Source organism: Tachypleus tridentatus, chromosome 8 (assembly GCF_004210375.1).
Source record: "Tachypleus tridentatus isolate NWPU-2018 chromosome 8, ASM421037v1, whole genome shotgun sequence".
NCBI classification, from domain to species: domain Eukaryota; kingdom Metazoa; phylum Arthropoda; class Merostomata; order Xiphosura; family Limulidae; genus Tachypleus; species Tachypleus tridentatus.
In genome coordinates this window covers 66,501,136-66,523,594 of record NC_134832.1, presented here as the reverse complement: position 1 = coordinate 66,523,594, position 22,459 = coordinate 66,501,136, and the positions used below count along the sequence as shown (strand labels likewise).

At 32.9% G+C, this 22,459-nt stretch overlaps 1 protein-coding gene across 1 annotated transcript; it reads right to left on the bottom strand.

Moving 5' to 3' along the window:
* Positions 1–1,491: 1,491 nt before the first annotated feature.
* Positions 1,492–22,459, bottom strand: LOC143222561 (synaptotagmin-4-like). The gene is made up of 4 exons (XM_076449207.1): positions 22,257–22,459; positions 10,103–10,944; positions 7,444–7,567; positions 1,492–3,911 (listed from the first exon to the last, which is right to left on the bottom strand). The coding sequence occupies exons 1-4, from the start codon at positions 22,324–22,326 to the stop codon at positions 3,604–3,606; spliced, it is 1,344 nt and encodes a 447-aa protein (XP_076305322.1). The 5' UTR covers positions 22,327–22,459; the 3' UTR covers positions 1,492–3,603.

The following is a 22,459-nucleotide window of genomic DNA, read 5'->3' as shown; positions in this document are numbered from 1 at the left end:
CTAGAAATTACTCTTAAACTTCTTAGGGTTTAATCAACGGATCATTTATCGAAAAAAATAAATTAAGTGATGTAATTCCAATGAATTAAATACAACTGTTATTTTTTAGGTTCTTTACTGTAATTGCTACTATAGAAAGGAATTACAGGATACACGCAACATAGGTTTAAACACGAATAGACTTCGGAAGTAAAAACATGCCATTAGTTTGAAAACAATGCATGTTAATGTTATTCAGTGATTTAAAAAATTTCAAGACAAAATATGCTCTTAATTCAAATCTTGTTAGAAACAAAATTAATCATCGCACATTATGGGATCCTAACTTACACTATAGCTATAATTATAATAAGCATAAAAATGTTACAAAAATTAAGTAAAAACAGAAGGTTATTTTAGTTTGAGGCTTCACTGATAACAGTTTTTTGTAACGTGGTGCGAAGCACAATGACTTAAAATGGTAACTACTAATAAAATTAATATATCATCACATTACTTGCACACAAAATTAGATAAGTAAAAATGACAAAGTCAGAAAGATATCATTGCGAAGATAAACTGTTAAATAAATATTGTATAAAATAATATTTTACAAATGTTGATTGAGCTTCGCGGTATGACTGTTTGTTTGTTTTGGAATTTCGCGCAAAGCTACTCGAGGGCTATCTGCACTAGCCGTCCCTAATATAGCAATGTAAGACTAGAGGGAAGGGAACCGCCGACTCTTGGGCTACTCTTCTCCAACGAATAGTGGGACTGACCATCACATTATAATGCCCCCACGGCTGAAATGGCGAGCATGTTTGGTGCGACGGGGATTCAAACCCGCGACCCTCGGATTACGAGTCGAACGCTTTAACCCACTTGGCCATGCTGGGATTGGTATGAATGACCAACACATACATTAACCTTCATAAACAGTTGGATTGAATTGCTTCAAAATTTCGTTAACAAGACGTACCTTAAAAACTCTCGTCAATCAACCTATGAATATAACTAAGGCTTTCTTGTATTCATATAACTACATGCAGGTATTATTTCTCAAAATAGAAAGCCACAAAAGATGAAGACATATGAATAGAAAAATAATAGTTGAAACTTTGTTTAACGTATTATTAGATTTACATTTTCTCTAGTATATATAGTCTGATAAAACGAATTGATTTTTCTTCATGACTGTTCTTTACTGGCAAAGTATACTGTTACATAACAACATTAACTATGTCTGCAGTTGGCTGATACGTTTGTGAATAAAAATAAACTGTTGATTGGTTTAAAATTATATTTTTTGATGAGTAACGATTTATTGATAAATTTTCATTTTGTTTGAACCTTTAATCTCTCGGATGTTTAAAATCAAAAGTTCTTGAATTTCTGTATGTCTATTGGTCGTATCTAATAAAGTTATGTTCCATCTGGAAAAAGAAGGAGTGACTAACAATTGAAGTTCCTTTCAACGTTTCTCAAGAGATTGCACATAGAATCCGAAGGTACATCAGACTCGTTCCATTCAATCACTTTAATGGTTTCATACATCAGAGTAGATGTTACAATTTCGAATTCATAATCTACCTCAAAAACGTTTTAATAATTATACGAACAAACTTTCTATGCCACAGAAAGTCTAAGTCACTGAACAAAAATAACAAAACCTGTCAAGTTTCGTGATCGTCATGTTACATACCTGTATTCTTGAACAACAACAGTAGAAAGATAAATATGTAACCTAACCATGAAAACTTCATGAGTTATAACGTATAGATAAAATGGTTTCATTTGAATATTTTAGTTGCATGCTTCCCTCATAATTTCTGTTCAAGCGGTGTTTTCAGTTTTGCAGAAATGGTTCACAAGATATTTTTCCCTACTTGCCAAGTACTTTTAATTCCTGAAGCCTCCCAGTGGCACAGAAGTATGTCTGTGGCCTCACCCCACTAGAAACAGTTTCGATACACGTGGTAAGCAGAGCACAGATAGCCCAAATTATGGGGAAAATATCATTGACAATTTTCATCTTTGTGCTCAATTCGAATCAATTAATTCCTACAAAGAATAAATATTGTAATGTATTTACAGTACTGTATCAATTATAATCACCTCACGGAAGATATCTTTGACACAACAACACCATCAATGTTTCACGACTAAATTATATTGTAGGTTTCTTTAGTTTTATAGTTATTCTAAAAACATTATTTTGCACTCTTAGTAAACTTCTACCTCCAATTTCTGAAAAAGTCTATTATATTTTTCTGTCGATATAAAGTGTCTTGCAATGACGTTATAGAACTTCAAATACATGCCACTGTTGCACGAAATAATAGTTGATACTGCTACAAATAAACGACCTTTCTTGTAACACCAAACTGGATTCTCAATATTTCCTTTACGGCTTCTTCAGGAGCATTCCACAATAATAAAAACGGTAACTTACTTAGTGGGATACCCCTGAAGACACTGTAGAGCAAAACTTTGTGTCCATTTGAAAAAAAACAACAATTTGATGTTATAAGGTCGTTTATTTCTAGTATGAAAGTGTCTTTTGTACATCCATGTACTACAAAAATTAAATTATTATTTATATCAGTGTGTATTGTTAAGAGTTAAACCACGTTCAGTTCAGTTTTTACTACACTGCCTACACAGTTTATTATTACAAGAAAATTCTACTAGTCTTCATGTCGATTTCACCAGTAAACTTTGAAAATCTTGATTTCTACTGCTAGATATACCACTTTATTAAAGAACATAATTAATCACTGACAAGTAACGATAATCCTTATCACAGATTCTATCTTTAAACATATACCAAATCACTGGAAAATATCTTTGACACTTTTCACTTAAAGACTGTTTTTACATGTAAAACCGTTACTCAAGGTTTATTTCTCAACACTGGGAAGAGGTTATTGTAGTACAAAATGGTGCAGGTATTTACTTTGTTTTTTATATACACGTTATTTGACTTTGTAATAAAGTTACCAAAAAGGTAAACAATTGATCTGACAGAGTAAATGAAACTGTGTCTGTCTACCTATTTGGTAGACTTGTTATAAGACAAAGTGCTATTTATCTTATAGCACATCAATGAAAGCGACACAATCTCAAGCACATCTTACAAGTAGAGATAAATGGTTTGGGAAAACAGTGCGTTCTTCGCATGTATTACTAGGTGTGTGCATGATTATGTCATAAATGAGTAAAAATTATTTAAAGGTTTCAAAAACTTCACAAAATAATAATGTTACGTCGCAAGAACACTACATATATTAATACTGTACAATGGCACAATACATATATTTAGTGCTTTATGCCATTAAACATTTCTAAAAACAAAGAAAATTTAAATATATATTTTACCATTTAGCTATATCAAGTGACTTCCAATCGCATTCTGAAATTAAATATATTTTGCTGGAATATGCTGCTGTCAACTTAATTTAATATATATAGTTTGACACAAAATTACAATTAAATATTAATGCGTATGGTCACTAATACGACAAACATGTTAATAACAAAGAGTATACCTTCCCTTTTACTTTCTGCAAAACTTCTATACATAAACACAAAACAGGTTAAAATACTTTTGAAGGCTTCCTTTCATTCCCTAAGTCTGTGCCACTCTGCTATTTGTCGCCGTGGGGAATTCATAACTTCTTGCCAGTGCTGTTCGGCAGCTCCCCCTACCCGAGGTCCAAGAACCAGTCTCCCGATCACTTCATTCTTTGTGACACGATCCCAGTCTAGGACAAGAAACTCCAGTCCAATGGATTCCATTCCTTCATCATTGGGGACATCAAAAACAAAAGACTCATTAAAGACAGGACTGACTGTACGCTTCTTTACGTGCGTCTTCTTCTTAGCAACTCGCTGGTTTTTATACAGAAGATAGAGTTTCACGTAAGGATCTGGAAATGAATAAATAAAATAATAATAAAAAACAGGATATCGATACACAGTTAAAACTAAACAGAGTAATCAGGTACGTACTAAGGTAAAATAACTTTTATTATAATAAACCTAACAAAATATTATTTCCTACTCTAAGCATTGGTTGAGTGAACATGGATGTATAGAAATTAGAGCAAAATAGCAGTGTGTTAAAAATATTCAAAATTATTTTGTAAAATAATTTTCTAAGGGCTTTTTGAAAAAAAGATTATTCGAGTTATTACAGTTTGCTCTTCTGTAAAACATTCACACAAACACAATACATATACACTCTCACACACACATATACACTGATATTAAGAAAATTAAATTTCAAGTTAGCTCAAGTGTTTCTCCCGAACGGTATTGATTCGAAAGGCTAAACGTTTGAAAGTGAATGCAACAATCCTCTAGCTACCTTATTTGATAATATCATCAGGAAATGGTAAATTTCAACATTGGATTGTATTTACGGTAGAGGAAGGAGATATAAATTATAACATACATACTTCAGATGGATAACCTTTGAACACAATATCTATTTCAGACCACTATGTGAGAAAGATTTATCCGGTTATACTAAATTGTGATCTTATGGTACATAGAACCTTCACTTTCAGTGTAAACCGATTTATTTAGAATTAGAAAACAAACTACAGACAGTTTTTGAGCAAATAAAACAATTATTTGATAGGTATACTTATCTTCATGCATCTTGTGAATCAAAACACTATTGATAACATCCTTTTGTAACGCACACAATGTCTCTAGGTTTACAAGGAATGGCCTGATGATCAGGGCGTTCAACTCGCTACTTGAGGGCTACGAGTTCGAATCATTGTCACATGGAACATGCTCACCCTTTCAGCCGTGATGGCTTATATTGTTACGATCAATCCCAATATTCGTTGGTAAAAGAGTAGATCAAGAGTTGGTGATGGGTGGTGTTGACTAGTTGCCTTCCCTCTAGTCTTTCACTGCTAAATTAGAGACGGCTAGCGGAAGATTCTCAAAAGGGTAGTGAATGGTAAGGTGTATTATCGTTGCAAATGTTATCCCAGAAAGAAACGCACTTAATTTATACTTGTTGAATGTCTGAAAACTGAATGATCTCGTAAGCTGTTTCTTCAACAAAGTCCACGAAAAGGGGTACTAGTCCTTAAAACTTAAAGAAACTCTGCTTTACAGAATACTGATACTTACATAGGTATAAAACAACTAAACTGGGAAAAAAGTAAAATTATTAGAACTAAAAAAGTAAATTAAATCATAGTTAACTGTAGGTGTTTTTTCTTTAAGTTCATTTTAATGTGTTTTTACATATTTCGAATCAGAAGGATATAAAAAATCAGTCTCAAAAAGGCCTTTTGTCCAATATCAGAACATGTGGATGAATATTCAGTTGATGCATTTTGGTATTAAAAAATCTCATGAACACCTAGTACTAGCAACCTGTGACAGACAAATCTGAATTGCAAATTTTACACTCCTCTCATTAGAAATCTATGAAGGAGTAATTCAAAAGAATGCCAATTTTGTAATTATTTTTTAGAGCTAGCAACTTTTACTCTGGCTGAGAAGTTATTTCTGACTTATTCATCTCACTTTCCAGTTATTTTTATAACAGTTTATGTTGCTATGTCTTCTAAAGTTTACGATTGCATTTCATGACAAAAACAACACATAAATACTCTCATATTAACCCGTGTTCTAATTTACTTTTCATTTATGTTATATTTACAGTTTAGAACATTTTCTTTAAAAATTTCTTTTTATCCTTGTCAACTGCATTATTTTACTTTAGATCTTATTCAGTTGATTCATAGTTAAATTCATACAATATAAAGTTGATTGTACTAGGATTATCCTTCTCGGGACGAGTAACATTCAGATTACACAAAGGCGCCTGTTTTGATAATGTTTGTTATTTTTGACGTCATAAAACTAAACGCTTTTGGGCAACGGATGTACATAATGTATTTAATATTCAGCTTATATTTCTGTTAAGTAGTACACTGTACTAAATCGAATATTTGTAATCTACAAGCATAGAAAAAAGATTATTACATTTTTTGGGTTCTTCTACATATTACCAGTACCTTTATGTCATTTCTTATAAAACTCCATCTCCATCTATTAATTGGTATTACTAGTACTTATAACAGTGTCCTCAGTTACCTTTTACGCTTGTTCAAAAAAGTCGTTAGAGAAATTGATTTCTGCCCAATGTAAAGGAGGTTAGACGAGAACGTTAATGTGACTAGTTTTGAACATTTGTAAATAAATAAAAGCATAAAAACTTGTATTTATATTTTGTATTTATGGGAAAACTACTGATGCTATATACTGCCGTCCCTTACTTGTAACTACTGTCCACAGGGAACGTAGCTAGTCAGCAGCACTGTACTATCCACCATCTACGCTAAAGATTGACTGTCACTCATAATGTAACTATAACTTAAAGTGTGTGTATGTGTTTGTGTGTGTGTGTGTGGAGGAGATATTTTGTAGCACTACACTGACTTAGGTCCAGATCCGAAATCCAGAGTTCTACCATAAATTAAAGAAATAATAAACCGACAACGATTATGACAACATGCGCTAGTGTTTACTTTAGATTAGACAAGCTCAGATCAAATATACAAACAATCATCAACCTTTTAAACGAATGCAACTTAGTTTCAGTGCGATTGAAAATCCATTTAATGGAGTTAAATCATTTGAGTCTAAATCTCTGTAACTGAAAACACAAATTTACATATTTTAAGAAAATTATGCTAATTAACTTATGAATTAATGCTGTCTTTTACAGCTGATTTCGTTTTGTTTTGTAACTGAAACTAAAACTCAATACTGGTAACGTTTTGCTTTCTAAACTTGGGCACCAATATTATTGGCTTCATCGCTGATATACACTCAACAAATGGATCAGCTGAGAAAAGTTTGCCTGTCCTCTGTGGCTTAGATTCTTTAAATGTATGATGTAAAATACTGATTTTATAATTACATTGTCTTACTTAATTTTTTATAACTTAAAATCATTTTTCTAACAATTTAAATCTCATCATTGAAGCTCTCAATTTTCTGCATATACTCTAATAAAAATATTTTTGTTTCTATTGTAATCGTTCAACTACGGTATAGTTTATATAATACTGGTATTATTTTATGTAACTGAAAAACAAATCAAGGTGATCTGTAATCACCAGCTGTTTTTTCCATCCATGAAAAATTGCTTACATGGTCTCTCTCATCAACCTTCTTAAATATGAACATACTATAAACGTTTAAGAAATTTCAAAGACTATCGTATCTTCAGTAATCCAAAAGTGCAAAAATATTATAAATTTTACAAAAGGAAACGTGTTTGCTATTAAAGCTTTATCTGATCCTATACTGTGTTTCCATCTGCTTCCAACATCTCTTCATAACACAAGTATATAATTAACAACAAAACTTCTACAAGATAACTTGTGTGTAAATAAGATATACAGAGAAATACGTCCTCACCGCTTATCCATGTCACATCCATCTTCGGAAGATTTCGAGCTTTCAACACCACAGCTGTCAGTCTGTTAGCCGCTGGTTGGTAACACAAAGACACCAGCAGTTCCCCTCTTCCCTGTGATCGAATCTATGAAAGATAAAACACTATCTATATTCACTTATAAATACTGAAATATCAAAGCAGTATAAAATTATGTAATATCAATATTATGAACAAAACAATCCATGAACTGAATCTAAACCCAAAGTGGTACATTCAAACTTAGCCCTGCACAAATCTAGCCACATAAAGTGGATAGAGCTATTTCTCATTCAATTCAAATTAATTTTCACCGTCAAACTTGCTAGGGCTAAGCTGTTGCCTAATATTTCTTTTTCTGATCAAGATTCTTAGCTGTGTGTTACTGCAATAGTATATTTTGTCAGACTTATATTATAAGTTATAAGACAGTAGTAAGTCAAACAAGAATTATAAATGTGTGTGTGTGTGTGTGTAAAGAGAATATTAATATTGAAAAGTTAAGTGTTTTTTGTGTGTGTTTTTCTTATAGCAAAGCCACATCGGGCTATCTGCTCAGCCCACCGAGGGGAATCGAACCCCTGATTTTAGCGTTGTAAATCCGGAGACATACTGTACTAGCTGTACTAGCGGGGGGCAAAGTATTGTTTGTTTTTTTGGAATTTCGCACAAAGCTACTTGAGGGCTATCTGTGCTAGCCGTCCCTAATTTAGCAGTGTAAGACTAGAGGGAAGGCAGCTAGTCATCACCACCCACCGCCAACTCTTGGGCTACTCTTTTACCAACGAATAGTGGGATTGACCGTAACATTATACGCCCCCACGGCAGGGAGGGCGAGCATGTTTAGCGCGACGCGGGCGAGAACCCGCGACCCTCGGATTACGAGTCGCGCGCCTTACGCGCTTGGCCATGCCAGGCGAAAAGTTAAGTAAAATAAAACAAAAGGAAGGACTGCATTAAAAACAACAAATCCAAACCTCTGACTAATGTTAGTTTGTTATAACCAAAAACAATCTGAAACAAAATTAAAAAACGCTGCATTTGAAAGGATCCTAGGGTACAGGATACAATGCGCGATATAAAATGTACCCTAGGATTTGGAGGTAACTGCGGAAATAGGAACCAAATTGCAGTGGGGATACACCGTCTATCAGTCTTAACCTCCATTCGCTAGTTTCTCATAAAGAAATAAAATAGCAACAAAAATTAAAATTAGTTAACAGAAATATCCCACATTATAACCTGTACCCTAGGATCCTTTCAACTGATGCAATATTTCTTTTTATTTTTAATTTTTGTTTTGGTTTGTTTTTGGTTATAACAAACTATATATATATATATATATATAGTTTATCTTTCTCTCTCTATATATATATATGTACATATATGTAATTCCCAGTTTTGCTTGAGAGAAAGAAGAAAGGTCGACCTTTCGAAAGTGTTTGGGTTATAGGGTTTTATCATTTTGTATCAAGAATTCTTGAATATATGTTTTTCTGAAATCATGAATTTATATAATTATTAACACTCGCAGTAAAATAACTATGCAACTTCCACTTGCTGTAAAAAAGCACAATTTAATAGGTTCCCCGCTGGAACAGCGGCAAGTCTTCGGATTTACAACGCTAATATCAGGAGTTCGATTACCCTCGGTGAACACAGCAGATAGCCTCATGTGGCTTTGCAATAAAAAAAACGTATACAAACATACACACAATTTAATGGAATATATTTCTATGAAAAGGGATTCATTCATCTGTCAGCAAAATACAAACATACCACACAACGAAAAAATTATACAAAACAGAAAAGTGAAAGAAAAGGTCTCAGTAAATACTAATGATATAATTAACCAAATATCTCTCCCCTTTATTTTATCTTGTTGAATAGAGGACCCTCTTAGGATCCATTAAGTTTGTTAGTGACTGGAGCTTCAAGTTAGTATGTCATACATCAATACCTTTTTTTTAAAAACGAGAATGCACATTACGTCTGGAAGATATTTGTTTTTCCTGTTACACACTTGATAATAATATTATATTTATAGTAATAAGCAATAACAAATTTAATAATTTTATTGTATTTCAAAAGAACTCTCAAATACGAACAGATTATATATTAAAACCCATTTGTTATAGAGAAATAAATTTCACCAGAGGCACATTAAGAACCAAGTCTTATTCGTATAAAATTGAACACTATACAAGATGTTTTAAAAGCATGCTACACTACATACCAAAACCGCTTTTTTTGTCAAACTTATATTGTTCTTCACACCTTCGTTCTCTCTTACAATAAGTGACTTGTACAAAATGTGTTTCAGTGTGTAGGATACTGTATGAATTTATTAACATTGCTCAGAGCAAATGATGTTTTTTTTTAGGAAAGGCTTGATATTCATACTGACAATGACAAAATGCAAATTAAAACCAACTGTTTTTTAAATGAAAGTGATAATATTTTAATAAGCTTCATGTGACAAGTATGTTTTAAAAATATTGTAATTTTAAATGTGGGTTTTCTTTACAAGCATCTAGCATATAAATAAATATGTATGTTTGGTCTTAAAATTTATACGCATTATTCAAACATTACACTCTACATTCACACTTTGATTTGTTATAAAACTAACTATTCAGTTACCTTTAGTGCCCTTGGAGAGATTTCTTTTGTTAATGATATCTGTTTTTCCAATTCTTCGAAGTCTGTGTCCTTGAAGGGATAAACCACTTCTCCAATGATGTCATCTCTGGAATATCTGTCAAAGCTAAGAACTACGAAGTGCAGGAGGGTAGCTTGAAGTTGATTAGGATTAATGCCATAAAATGTAAACTCCTCGTCGTAATTAGGATTTAAGGTTTTACGAAGGACTCTGGTCTTCACTTTATGTTGTTTATCCGGAAGCAGGAGAAGTTTCACGTACGGGTCAGATGTTCCTCTGTTCAAGTCCTTTGCTGGAAGATCTGTGCACCGAACAATTGTAACTAGTAGAGAATGCTTTTCTGGAGTGTATTTGAGCCGAAAGTGAAGTTCACCAAGTTTGCTGTTCTTTTCCTTTACGTCTTCTTTCTCTCTATCTTTCCCTTCTTTCTCTTCCTTAACAGGACTTGGAGGATTAATATTTTCGTGTTCAGTATGACATTTGGGAAGTAATTGCTGACATTCAACGTTACCTGTTGACTGAGACTTCGAGGTGTCAACTGCTCTTCTATCCAGGTCTTGAATATTGGAAGGGGATTTATGGGAAGAAAGAGACTTCTGTCCTGTCGGGCTCGGGCTCTTCTTGAACCCTCCGGGTCCGCTGCTAGGGGTCTTTAACGCCGTGGGTTTCCGCAGCACGACGGGCTGTTCCTGAACATTGTTTTTGAAAACAGATGACAGCTTCTGAGCAGCTTTACGTCTGTAACAGAAACACGTGACTGCTGCCAATGTGAAGACGAAGACAGCGCTCCCTATACATATCCCAACTAAGGTAGGCGTTGTAACTGTAAATAAAGCACATACTAAAATTATAATATTGCTGTGCGTATGAACTCTGGAGATAATTTTGTTAACTTTTAAGTTATTCATATTTCTTAATACCTCACAAATAAGCATTATAAAACCACAAACATTCTAATAAAATAGTTCCCATGTAATATGTTTAGTGCCCCAGATCATCTTAATTCGTGATGACAAGAAATCCACTTGAAGTAAAAATATATTCTCATGACAGCTGGCATGGGTATTAAAACTTTAATTAAAGTTACATACAGAACAACGTTTCGACCTTCCTAGGTCATCTTCAGGTTAAAAAAGAGTGAGTTTGAGTGTGACCGTCAACGGACACGTCTTATGAAAGTGAGTATAAACGGGTACGGGATTATATGGGCATTGCAAGTGGATGTTTGATTATAGGTATAAAGGTGTTCTTTTATATTGGTTTGAGTTGTTGTATAATTAGGGCTTCTTTTATTTTGTGTTTGTTTATATTTGTTTTCCTACTTAGTATTTAGGTGATTTCTGTGGTTATGTTGTGTTTATTTGATTTGCAGTGTCGTGTGAATATGTTTTTTTCTTAATGACTAGAAACCCACTTGAAATAAAAATGTATCTCAGAACGGCTGGTATGAGTATTAACACTTTTATTGATAAGGAGAGAGCAACGTTTCGACCTTCTTAGGTTATCTTCAGGTTAAGAAAGAGAGAGTTTGAATATGACCGTTGACGAACACATGTCTTAGGGATGAGAGTATAAACGGGTACGGGATTGTAGGGGGCGTTGCAAGTGAATGTTAGATTACTAATTAGTATTGGTGAAAAAGGTGTTCCTTTATATTGGCTTAATTTTGGTTTTAGTTGCTGTATATGTAGGGCTTCTTTGACTTTGCGTTTGTGTATATTTGTTTCCCTACTTAGTATCTGGGTGTTTTCTATGGTTATGTTATGTTTACTTGATTTGCAGTATTCAAAAACGTGTGAAGGTGTTGTTTTTTTATGTGTGTTCTTTGAATCTAGTTTCCATTTTTCTGCTTGTTTCTCCAATATAGAAGTCGCGGTAGTTGTTACATTCTATTTTATAAATTATTTTGGTGTTATGTTTGTCCGTGTAGTTTTTACATAGTATGGAGTTTAGTTTTGTACCGGGTTTTTGAATAAATTTAGTGTTTACGTCAAAACGTTATTGTGTACTTTATTTGAATTAAAGTTTTAATACCCATACCAGCCGTCTTGAGAATACATTATCTTAATTAGGTCTCATTAGAGTTGGATTATTTTGTATCATTTAAATATTTTCCTGGAACACACAGACACCGTCAAATGATGAAAGTGTATACATTTTCGAGTACGTCAAATCACTTTCCATTTATGTATTCTGTTGCGATAGAAACTATTCTTTACTTATGCCTTTAAGACCCATCATTTTAAACTATAGACACATGATTTTCGTTTCAAATACCATTTAACATAATTAAAGTATCTTACCTACCAACAACAAACAGTAAAGAGTACTGAACACTTTAGAAACTTCTAACACTTACTTATTTTATGAATATTCTAATTCGAGGTTGTTGTTGTTTTTTATCTAGAATGAATTAATCCCACCAAGCTTGAAGCTGAAGACCCTATACATTAAAATAGCGCTCGATATTTTCGGCTTTTCAAGTTCATTTTGACCAAGATTAATACAGCAGATTAGCAAGACACTGTCCACACAGTAACATAGTCATTCTTGTTAACGTAACGCCATCTTGTGAAAATGTTTCTTGTATTTGTTTGTTTAACACAGAACTACTGAGGCTGCCCGCTACCGTCTCTAATTTTGATCTGCCGACTAGGAGGAACGCAACAGACATTTCACCCTTTGTGGAAGTGTACTTTTGTTCGCTTGTTTAGGATTCCGTGTAAAGCTATTCGACAGCTGTAAGCGCTATACGTCCTTAATTTTGAAGTGATAGATTAGAAAAAGGCAAATAATGCACATTACCTACCGCCAAGTCTAGGGTTACTCTTTTATCAATGGATACTGGGATTGTATCTCAGGACGGCTGGTATGAGTATTAACACTTTTACCAACGTGAAGCAAAAAAGATGACCTAAGGTCGAAACGTTGTTCTCTGCTTTATTTTGATAAAAGTGTCAATATCCATACCAGCCAACCTGAGATACATTTTTACTTCAAGTGGGTTTCTTGTTCTCACGGATATTTAAGATTATCTCTTTTCTTCCCCTGTCATCATAAGTTTTAGTGAAGAAAAAAAATCACAATTCTTTATACAGCGATTACCTGTAGTTTGAGATTACTACTGAAATGAAAATCCTTTTACCGATTGACGTTAACAAAACACTTACTGCATTGAATTTATGCCGTTACTGCCTTGGATGATCCTTAATAGGAAATTTATGTAGAAATAAGAATAGCGAGAGGAAACAATGGTTTAACACGTTATTCGCTTCAGTATTATAGACATTTCCGTTTTACAAGAAGATATACGCATTTCTTTGTATATACATTATGAATTAAAGAAAAAATATGACCCTAGTAATTTTTTTCAGGTTTTTGCATGGCTGTCATTAATCCTGAACTTGAAGAATACAGGAAAGACAACTTGGTCAACATTATCCACCGCCAACTCTTAAGCCACACTCATCTGACAAACTTTTTAAAAAACAAAACTTTCTCCACACATTTCGTGGTACTACACATATAACTCACATTCAACAAAAATTGCCAGCCTTCTTGAAACGTGTATTTTCCGAATACACATTATTCATTATTCATGACGAGAAACCCACTTGAAATAAAAATGCATCTCAGAACAGCTGGTATGGAAATTAACACTTTTACTAATAAAGCAGAGACAACGTTTCGATCTTTCTGGGTCATCCTCAGTCAGCCGTTCTGAGATACCGATTATTCATATTCCTCTTACTGCATCGTTGGATCCAATCATGTAGAAATAAAAAGAAGAACGTTATCATTTGAAATGAAAAATAGAACTACTTCGAGGCTCGTTGATTTTTCTACCGTTTTGCACAGAATTACCTTAATGAATAAGGTTTGGGAGTTATGCCTTTAGAGTTACTGAGGTTATTAGCACTATATAAAATTAATTTTTCCTAGTAACTGCTGCTCATTATCCATTATCAAACGTTCTCGATCTGATGGCTGTTAGTACATACCTCTTTATTCAACAATCGCTCTTAGACTACATAAGTTTCCACAATCCGTCTACTATAACTGTATAGATGTCTACTTTCCAATGCACGTTTCAGTAGTAGACCAAACGAACAAAAGTGAAAAAAAACAACACTATTACTGTAAGGAACTGAACAATTATATGAGGTTATCACCTGAGTAGCTACAAAACAAGGAAAAGTTTGCTGGTGTTTCATAATTTTAGCATTTTCATGAAGTTTTAACACTGGTAGTAACTAAAAAAACAGTAATGGTACGTAAGTAAAATAAGAAAGAAACTGTGTTTCGATCTTACTGGAAACAGAACACTGCATTCTGCTAAGTAACGGTCCCCTAAAATAAATAACAAGTAGCAACATTAGTTACAAGGTCGAAGTATCTCAGTTATTCCAATTGTTCAGTTACATGTGAAAACGGTTGTTGATTTTTAAGACGTCTCTTTGTTAGCGAGCTGCAAATTGAAATCCCTATTATCTTGTTAGTTATCGATTTTTAGGGTTAGAGAGTTTTTCTTTTCTTTATACAAGCATAGTCTTTACTTTTTGAGAAACTATGTTGCTCCTGGTTGGCGGGAGTATGGTTGTAGGTCCAGTTAGTGTCCCAAACATGAATATGGATTCAGGTCCTTTTAGTGTTCCAAGCGCTTTATTACACGAGTTTCTTCGCTTCCGTATAAAATATCTTCCAAGGTTCCGTTTTTGTAAATGTACTATTTCATTCTATATTGTTTAAAAATTCCACTTTTTGAATATTTCTCTTCAAAAATACTTTTTATACCTTTTCTCCCTTGACTCTTAATCTTGACAGCACTGCACTCTTTGTATTTTTATTTTCACCTCTGTATTGTAAATTTTTCCACTGGACCTCGATATCTCACAATTAACATTGTTGTAATATGAAATACTAAGTATCAAATAAATAAAATATACCGTATAATAGTAGCCAATCTTTTGATTTCATAAATAGCATAATTAAGAAGACGTGTGTGTTTTCTTATAATAAAGCCACATTAGACTACCTACCGAGCCCACAGAGGGGAATCGAACCCCTGATTTTAGTGTTGTAAATCCGTAGACTTACCGCTGCACTAGCGTAGGTCAGTTAAACAACCCCAAACCAGAATGTTATTATAAGAACTTAGTATGATTTATTTACTTCCTTGATTTCATCATAGATTCTATGGTGCAAAACCTCTAAGGTAGCGAATCAAGCGGTCCAATAAAAAAACAGATGTGATAAAAGGCATTTATATAAAAACTTTTGTCGTTGTTTTCGCAAAGTCAGCAGTAGCAAGACAGATCTCAGATTTTAACAAAAATAAAATGAGGGATTTATAAACGTAAACATTTGGAAATATTTTGCTTGGTAAAATATTGCGTTATGCTCTTTAGTACAGTATAAAATTATTTAATATAGATATGTATATATGAATTGAGAACTGACAAAAAAGTAATAGCTTTCCTATCGCATTTCCATTCTTCATATTACAGGCATGCCAATGACATTTATGAAAAAAAGGGGAAAAGGTATATAGCCTGGCGCCAGAGGCGCCACAGCGCGGCTGAGCCGCGCCTGACTATCGGGTCCGGGGGCATGCCCCCCCGGGAAATTTTAAAAAAATGGATGCTATTTGGTGTGATTTGGTGCAATCTGGGACATAATTTCTTTGTTTTTTGACATTGCAATGTTGGAAAAGTACATAATATATATATCATATAAAATAACAAAAGGAAATTAAAAGACTAAATCAAACTAATAAAAACTATAACTTTCATTTACAGTTTTTAGCAGATTGATTTATTCTTTTAATTTGCATTCATTTTTTAGAAGATATATCAAAATATCTAAAATTAACAAATAAAATAAAAAGTAAATAAATGAAATTTAAGATTGTTTATTTGCTATTTATTCAGTTTAATTTTTTCTAAATCAAAATATATTAGTAATATGAGTTAATAAAGCCAAAATAACTCAGTAAATATTTCAAATACAAATCATTTCATTATTATCCTTTTTGTCATCAATAACATCATCATCATCAACTATAGTATGCTGCCAATTAAATGTTTTACAGTCATTGCCAATAACTACTTCTCTGCTGCATATATTCCATACAATTTTCAAATCACATAAAATTACTCTTTTGACTAATCATGACTACCTACAGTTCAAATTGTTCATCTATGCAATCTTGTCATTATACTACTGGTACCTTAATGTCAGTGAATTTTCCATTCTTTCACAAATTGACAATACAAACTAAAACAGCATATGAAGGAAAGCTATGACATTGCTTAAAATTCAACTACTGATATGGTTCAATATTAAACTACTGATATCAGTGATATGCCTCAGAAATTAAATTTTGTACAGTCACTGACATCAACAACTACTGCTCTGCTGCATGTATTCCATTAAAATTTCAAATTACTTAAAATTACTCTACATGACTACCTACAGTAAAACTTGTTCATTTATACAATCTTGTCAGTAAATTACTGTTACCTCAATATCAGTATATTTTTTCATTCTTTCACAATACAAACTGAAACAGCAAATCAAGGAAAGCTTTGACATTGCTTCAAAATAAAATTAATGATATGCTTTAAAATAAACCACTGGCACTGTATGCTGCAGATAATAATAAAATGTTTTTCAGTCACTGATATCAACTTCTGCTCTGCTGCATAAATTACAGTCAAATTTCAAATCACTTAATTTCCTTTAATCAATCTTGGCTACTTTCCTCTTTTTCGAGACAAGGGTTTCCAGTGCTCTCTTCCGAGCTTTTTTTCTCTCCTTCTCTGAATGGGCAGCTCTCTGTGCCTCTGCGGCTTTCTGGACTTTTTCTTTAGCCAAGGTGGCTGGGCCAGATTTCACAGAACCATAGGCCTCAAGCCTTTCTGCCCTTTTCTTCTGATTCTCCCTCAGCTTTGAGGTATACTTTGAAGCTGCTGATCTAATGTCCTTACACATTCTCTTGTCTACAGGATCAAGATGAACATCTTTCCTTTTAAACATTTCAATCGCTGTTGTTTCTTTGGAGCGTAGAGAATATTTTATCGTCTGGTATGCACACGATATCAGACCACGAGACCTGCAACGAGACGAAACGAGACTGCCTCCAAGATGGCGGTCAGATTTTTTTTTTTCTGCAATAAACATTGAAAAAATACGATTTCTCCTCAAAAACCACCTACCCGGCCCCCAAATCGCTCATATTTTCTCCTCGAATTTACACGAATCTCGTGGGTGATCGTTGGCCGTTTCAAAACCGCGGAAATCCGCGTTTCAGCGGAAAAATGGCACGCATGATATTAATTAATACCAACTTTTGAGAAATAATACTTTTAAAACAGTGTCATAGGTAGTTCATAAAAAAGTGTTATGAAATGAAATATGACTGAACAATTAAAAACATTTGACAATTTTGATGAACATGGCTTGTGCATATTTGTTTTGCTTTTGTTAATTTCGAGCAACGTTACACGAGGGCTATCTACAATAGTCGTCCCAAATTTAGCAGTGAAAAACTAGAGTGAAAGCAAATAACTCATCACTACCCATTGCCAACATTTGGGCTACTCTTTTATCAATGAATAATGGGACTCATTGTCCCGTTATGACGCACTCATGACTTTATATCAAAACGATTGTGATAAAACAACGGTTGGTCGTTAATGTTTCCACATGTACTTGATGAATTCATATTATCCGGTCTAGACATTCAGACGATACAATTATTTCTTCCAGACTTACTTCATGCAAATATAAAGATTTGGACACAGAGCAAAACAACAACAACAACAACAACAAACAAACAATGTATTTATTGAAGACTTATCATATTTCAGCGATGGAAACTTAAATAATTAGCTCATAAGTATAAAAAAATGAAGCATAACAAATTAATAAATGCGGCATTTATAAATTTTCTTTTGTCCGTGGTTGAATGTATATCAAACAAACTTAGGGAAATCTGAAATTTAGGACTAAGGAGCATAAACATATGGTAGAAGAATATAAAGTGAAAGAAATGGCTTTAGCAGAAAATATTCCACGTTCATTTCACTTTATACACGGAATTGATGTTAAAATGATGAATCAGGCTGAGTTTAAACTGGAACTAAATATAAGTGAATTAGTAAAACTTGAAAAAAAATATTATTTTGAATAAAGATATTGGTCCAGGTGAATAAAATATGAAATACTGGAAATTTATATTTTAAGTTGTTTGTTCAAACTCAAGGCAGCGCTAAAGACGTAATGCAAAATAATGTACATTGAAGGTGATATAGTTATAAAAGTCATTTCTAACTATAATTATTACTCCTGATGATAGTGGTGTAAGAGGGCACTAAAATAGGTAGTCTCTCTCTCTTCTCCTTTTTTCTTTTTAAAACAGTGCCATATTTTTAACAGATAATAGTTATTGTGCAACTGTTTACCATTGTATATTACTTTTAATTTTTAATATTATTCGGCATGTGTCACATGTCATTTATCAAAACACGTATTTTCACGACAATAACGAGTGTCTTGTGAAAATAAAAAAAACCTTCAAAAGATAGTAATAAATAACAAGACACGTGAGGGTCAGGAACTCATAAATTATGATACTTCTGTAGCTTATTGAAACATAACTGTTAAATCTAATGTCTTACGTATGCTAAAATTAATTATTTGGCAAGTGGGAAGTGCTAGCAACATAGATTCACAAATACAACTACACGAATACCACATTAAATTCATTAAAAAATTATGAACTATGTACGAATATATCCTAAGACAATCTATATAAAACAGAGCCAAACAGTTAACAGAAAGTAAGCGTATAAAGTAATCATATATATATATATATATGCAGAATTATCATACATTATCGTTAAAGAATTGATAGACTGTTTCTTATACATTACAGCTAACATAAAACTGATATTTTCCAAACTATCTTGACTTCTTAAAGTGTACTTCGCAAATTAGCAGTTCAACTGGTATTGAATATACGTCACAACTTAGAATTATTAATTTATAAATAGCACCTTCACAAAATGTAGCGGCTTTGACATTTTCAATTTCTATATTTCTCGCCGCGGGTTGAGTTCAATTTCCCCTGGAGCTGTTATAAAATAATAAAACTCCCAACAAACTTGTATACGTATTGGTACTTGTACGACATTTTATACTAATGTCATTATTTTAACTTTTTAAAATACCATAGCGTTTTATATAGCATGCAGTTAGTAATTATTGTGTTTTCTGAGTTATTCATTCCTTGTCATGTCACGTTGGTGGTCCTCCAGTGGTACAGCGGATTTACAACACTAAAATCAGGGGTTCGATTCCCCTCGGTATACACAATAAATAGCCCGATGTAGCTTTGCTGTAAGAAAATACACACATAGATACAAACCATGCTGATGACACATCTTTCTGTAACTTTCAAATCAAGCCTTCTGCCTACAAGTAATTTCTTCAGAATTACGTGAAAACTCTCAAAAACAAAATAAAAACTAAACACGGTTTCACAACAAGTGGTTGCAACTGCGTGTTATGCCTTTGTTATATCCTGGTATTTAACATTGGCCGTATTATACAGTCTGTCATTCAATTTACGTGTACGGGTCCGTAGTGTATCTGTTACATCACAACGAACTATATGAAGGTTTATTGGCTTAGCCCGCCCTCCATTTCTAACGAAATTAATAGTACGTACTGTTGTTTAAAAACACCAACGGGGAACGATGTTTTAACGTATCTGGTAGCTAAACGATCGATACACAACACTGCGCTAGAAACAAGCAAAAAGTAAAGTGCGATCTGAAAAATTCCATGAATTATGTTTCTTGAAAAACTGTGCGGTTATTGCGTCAGGATGTGGATAGATAAACTTATCAACTTGCAAGATAGATTTCGTGTGCGGATTTTTACTGTTAAAAACTCTTAATTACAAAAATCCATAAATCTAGATCAGTAAGTATATTATCAAAGAGAGAAGTAATTTTCTTAATAAATTTCCATGACGTTGAACTAATACAGAATATTAATTAATTATTGATAAAAACCGATATAGAGCACTAGTTTAATTCCTTAAAAAACTTAAAGTACACCAAATTTTAAATGTCATTATTTATTATTTAATTAGGTTGAAGACAAAATATTCCAAATAGGTGCTAGTATGCTAACAAGCATTCCTATCCCTTCTAAAACTTTCCCTTACTTCCCTTTTAATGTAATGGTCGGAGTCATAAGCACTCAGTACCCGATCGATAAACAAGCATGTATGATTCAGGTGTTGCATCTTGGCTGAGCTAGCGTTAATCAATAAAGATATATGACCTTCACTCACAAATCACGAAAATAATTTATACAAAAGCACATATTTCTCCTACTTTCAAATTACTGTTTGAGCCTTTACAACTTAATACCCTATTTTATTTTCTCCAATTTTCAAAACTGAGTGAGAAAAATACTTGTTTCTGACTTTGGTTAACTTATTTAAGTAGGAGGTTAGTTGCTAAGTTTAATTCGAATGTGACTAAATGTTCATTTGGAACACGTTAATATACTATCAATTCTCGTCACAGTGTGATTTATCTGAAACATAAACACTTAAGTTGAAATAAGTATCTTTATATTATATTAAGATTTTCGCTTTACTTGCGATATTCTCCTCAATAACCTTTTACGATATTCAAATTTCATATAACGAAAAACCTACGTAACGGTTTGAACACTCCATTGTCGATAAAAACTAGCATCGACATTTTGTTATTTTTCAGTAATTAATTTCGATTACATCCATCCAGATCCAAAATACAGAGCCTGTTGTGTTTTTATAAGGTGTAATTACTATAATTTTAAAACTGATTGCACAATGAACTGATGTTTGTCTGAAAAAGTCAACTGAATTACTCCCCTCTATCCTTATCCAATTAACAATTAAAAATGATATCTTCTGAAAGTCAACATTCCACTCCACCCGGGCCAGAAGGGTGGTCAATTGGAACCGCCCATCGAAACAAGCTAGGCATGGTGATCATTTCAGTTTTTTTTATACATAATAAACTAATTTTTGTGTCATTTAAAAAGAAATAAAACTTTTGTAAATATTATTAAATTTCATTTAATAACTTTTAACTTTTAGTTTAGTTCTTTTTAAGTTATTGTTCCTCTTTAAAATATTCTTTCCCCCGAATAAAAACTTGGCAAAGCCACTGCCACCCCCGAAAACCTGTTAACTAAAATCTGGTTATTTTGTTTAGAAATTAACCATTCATCGTTTTCGTATTTATTTCAAAAGAAACATGAGAATGTAAGGAGTTTTTCATATTATATTGGGTGGATAAACGTTATAAAAATACCGGTTATATTACACTTTTACAAATTCAAAATAGAAAACTAATTTTATATTATTCTCGTACTTCTGGCTTTTTAAGAGTTGTAGAGTATATTAAACCCCATGGGCGAATGCTACAGGCATAAAGTGAATATGAAAGATAAAAACCCGATAACCGTGGACCTTTCTTCTTCAGGTATAAACTTCTTATTGTAACACAAAAGTAAATAGCATTATTTCTAATTAGTACTGAATATTTGCTGTGATCATATGATGAACTACAGGGTTTTTGATAAACACATTCTTGACGTAAAAGAGAACTATAAAGATGTTCGTTAGAACCATTTAAATAAAATATTTGAGATTCGTCATTGTTATAAACAAGGATATTTCTAGGAATATGATCGAGAAATACCTGTAGGTACCAAAAAACATAAAATTCAAATTATATTAAACCAAACGGCATCGTTAAACGTGGAGAATGATAAAGCATCTTATTTCAAAGTATATAATTTTTATTAGTAGAAGGTCTCAGTACTCCGACATCAAATACACTTCAAAGAAAGCTCATGAGCTGCAATTTGAAGTGGATAAATTCTAGATTTTTTCCTAATTCCATGAAATTAAGTAACTGTACCTGTTGATTTGTAATATATATAAATATATTTCTATTATAAGATATACTGGACACAGAACAAAGGAACATTTAAAGCATATTAATTAAAATTAATGAAAACTGAAGATATTCTAAGTATTTAAATTGCTTGAACCATTATTACCTTCTTTGATGGCTTTAATTTCTGGGCCATCTTCAGATATAGAATTTATTCCTACAGCTTGGGGAGGCATGTTACAAGTAGCGAATTTAAAATAGTACAATAAATTTAACTCATTACTCTTCGACAAGAATTTCAATCACTATCTTTGTCTCGGCAACTCGTTTCTTCTACACAGACAAGCCCAAAGCCAGAGGGTCCTGCAC

Coding starts and splice junctions, on each gene's coding strand:
- LOC143222561 (XM_076449207.1), bottom strand. CDS start 22,326: ATGCCTCCCCAAGCTGTAGGAATAAATTCTATATCTGAAGATGGCCCA. Junction 10,945..22,256: donor AATTAAAGCCATCAAAGAAG/GTAATAATGGTT, acceptor CTTTATTTACAG/TTACAACGCCTACCTTAGTT. Junction 3,912..7,443: donor GGATGTGACATGGATAAGCG/GTGAGGACGTAT, acceptor ATTCATTTCCAG/ATCCTTACGTGAAACTCTAT.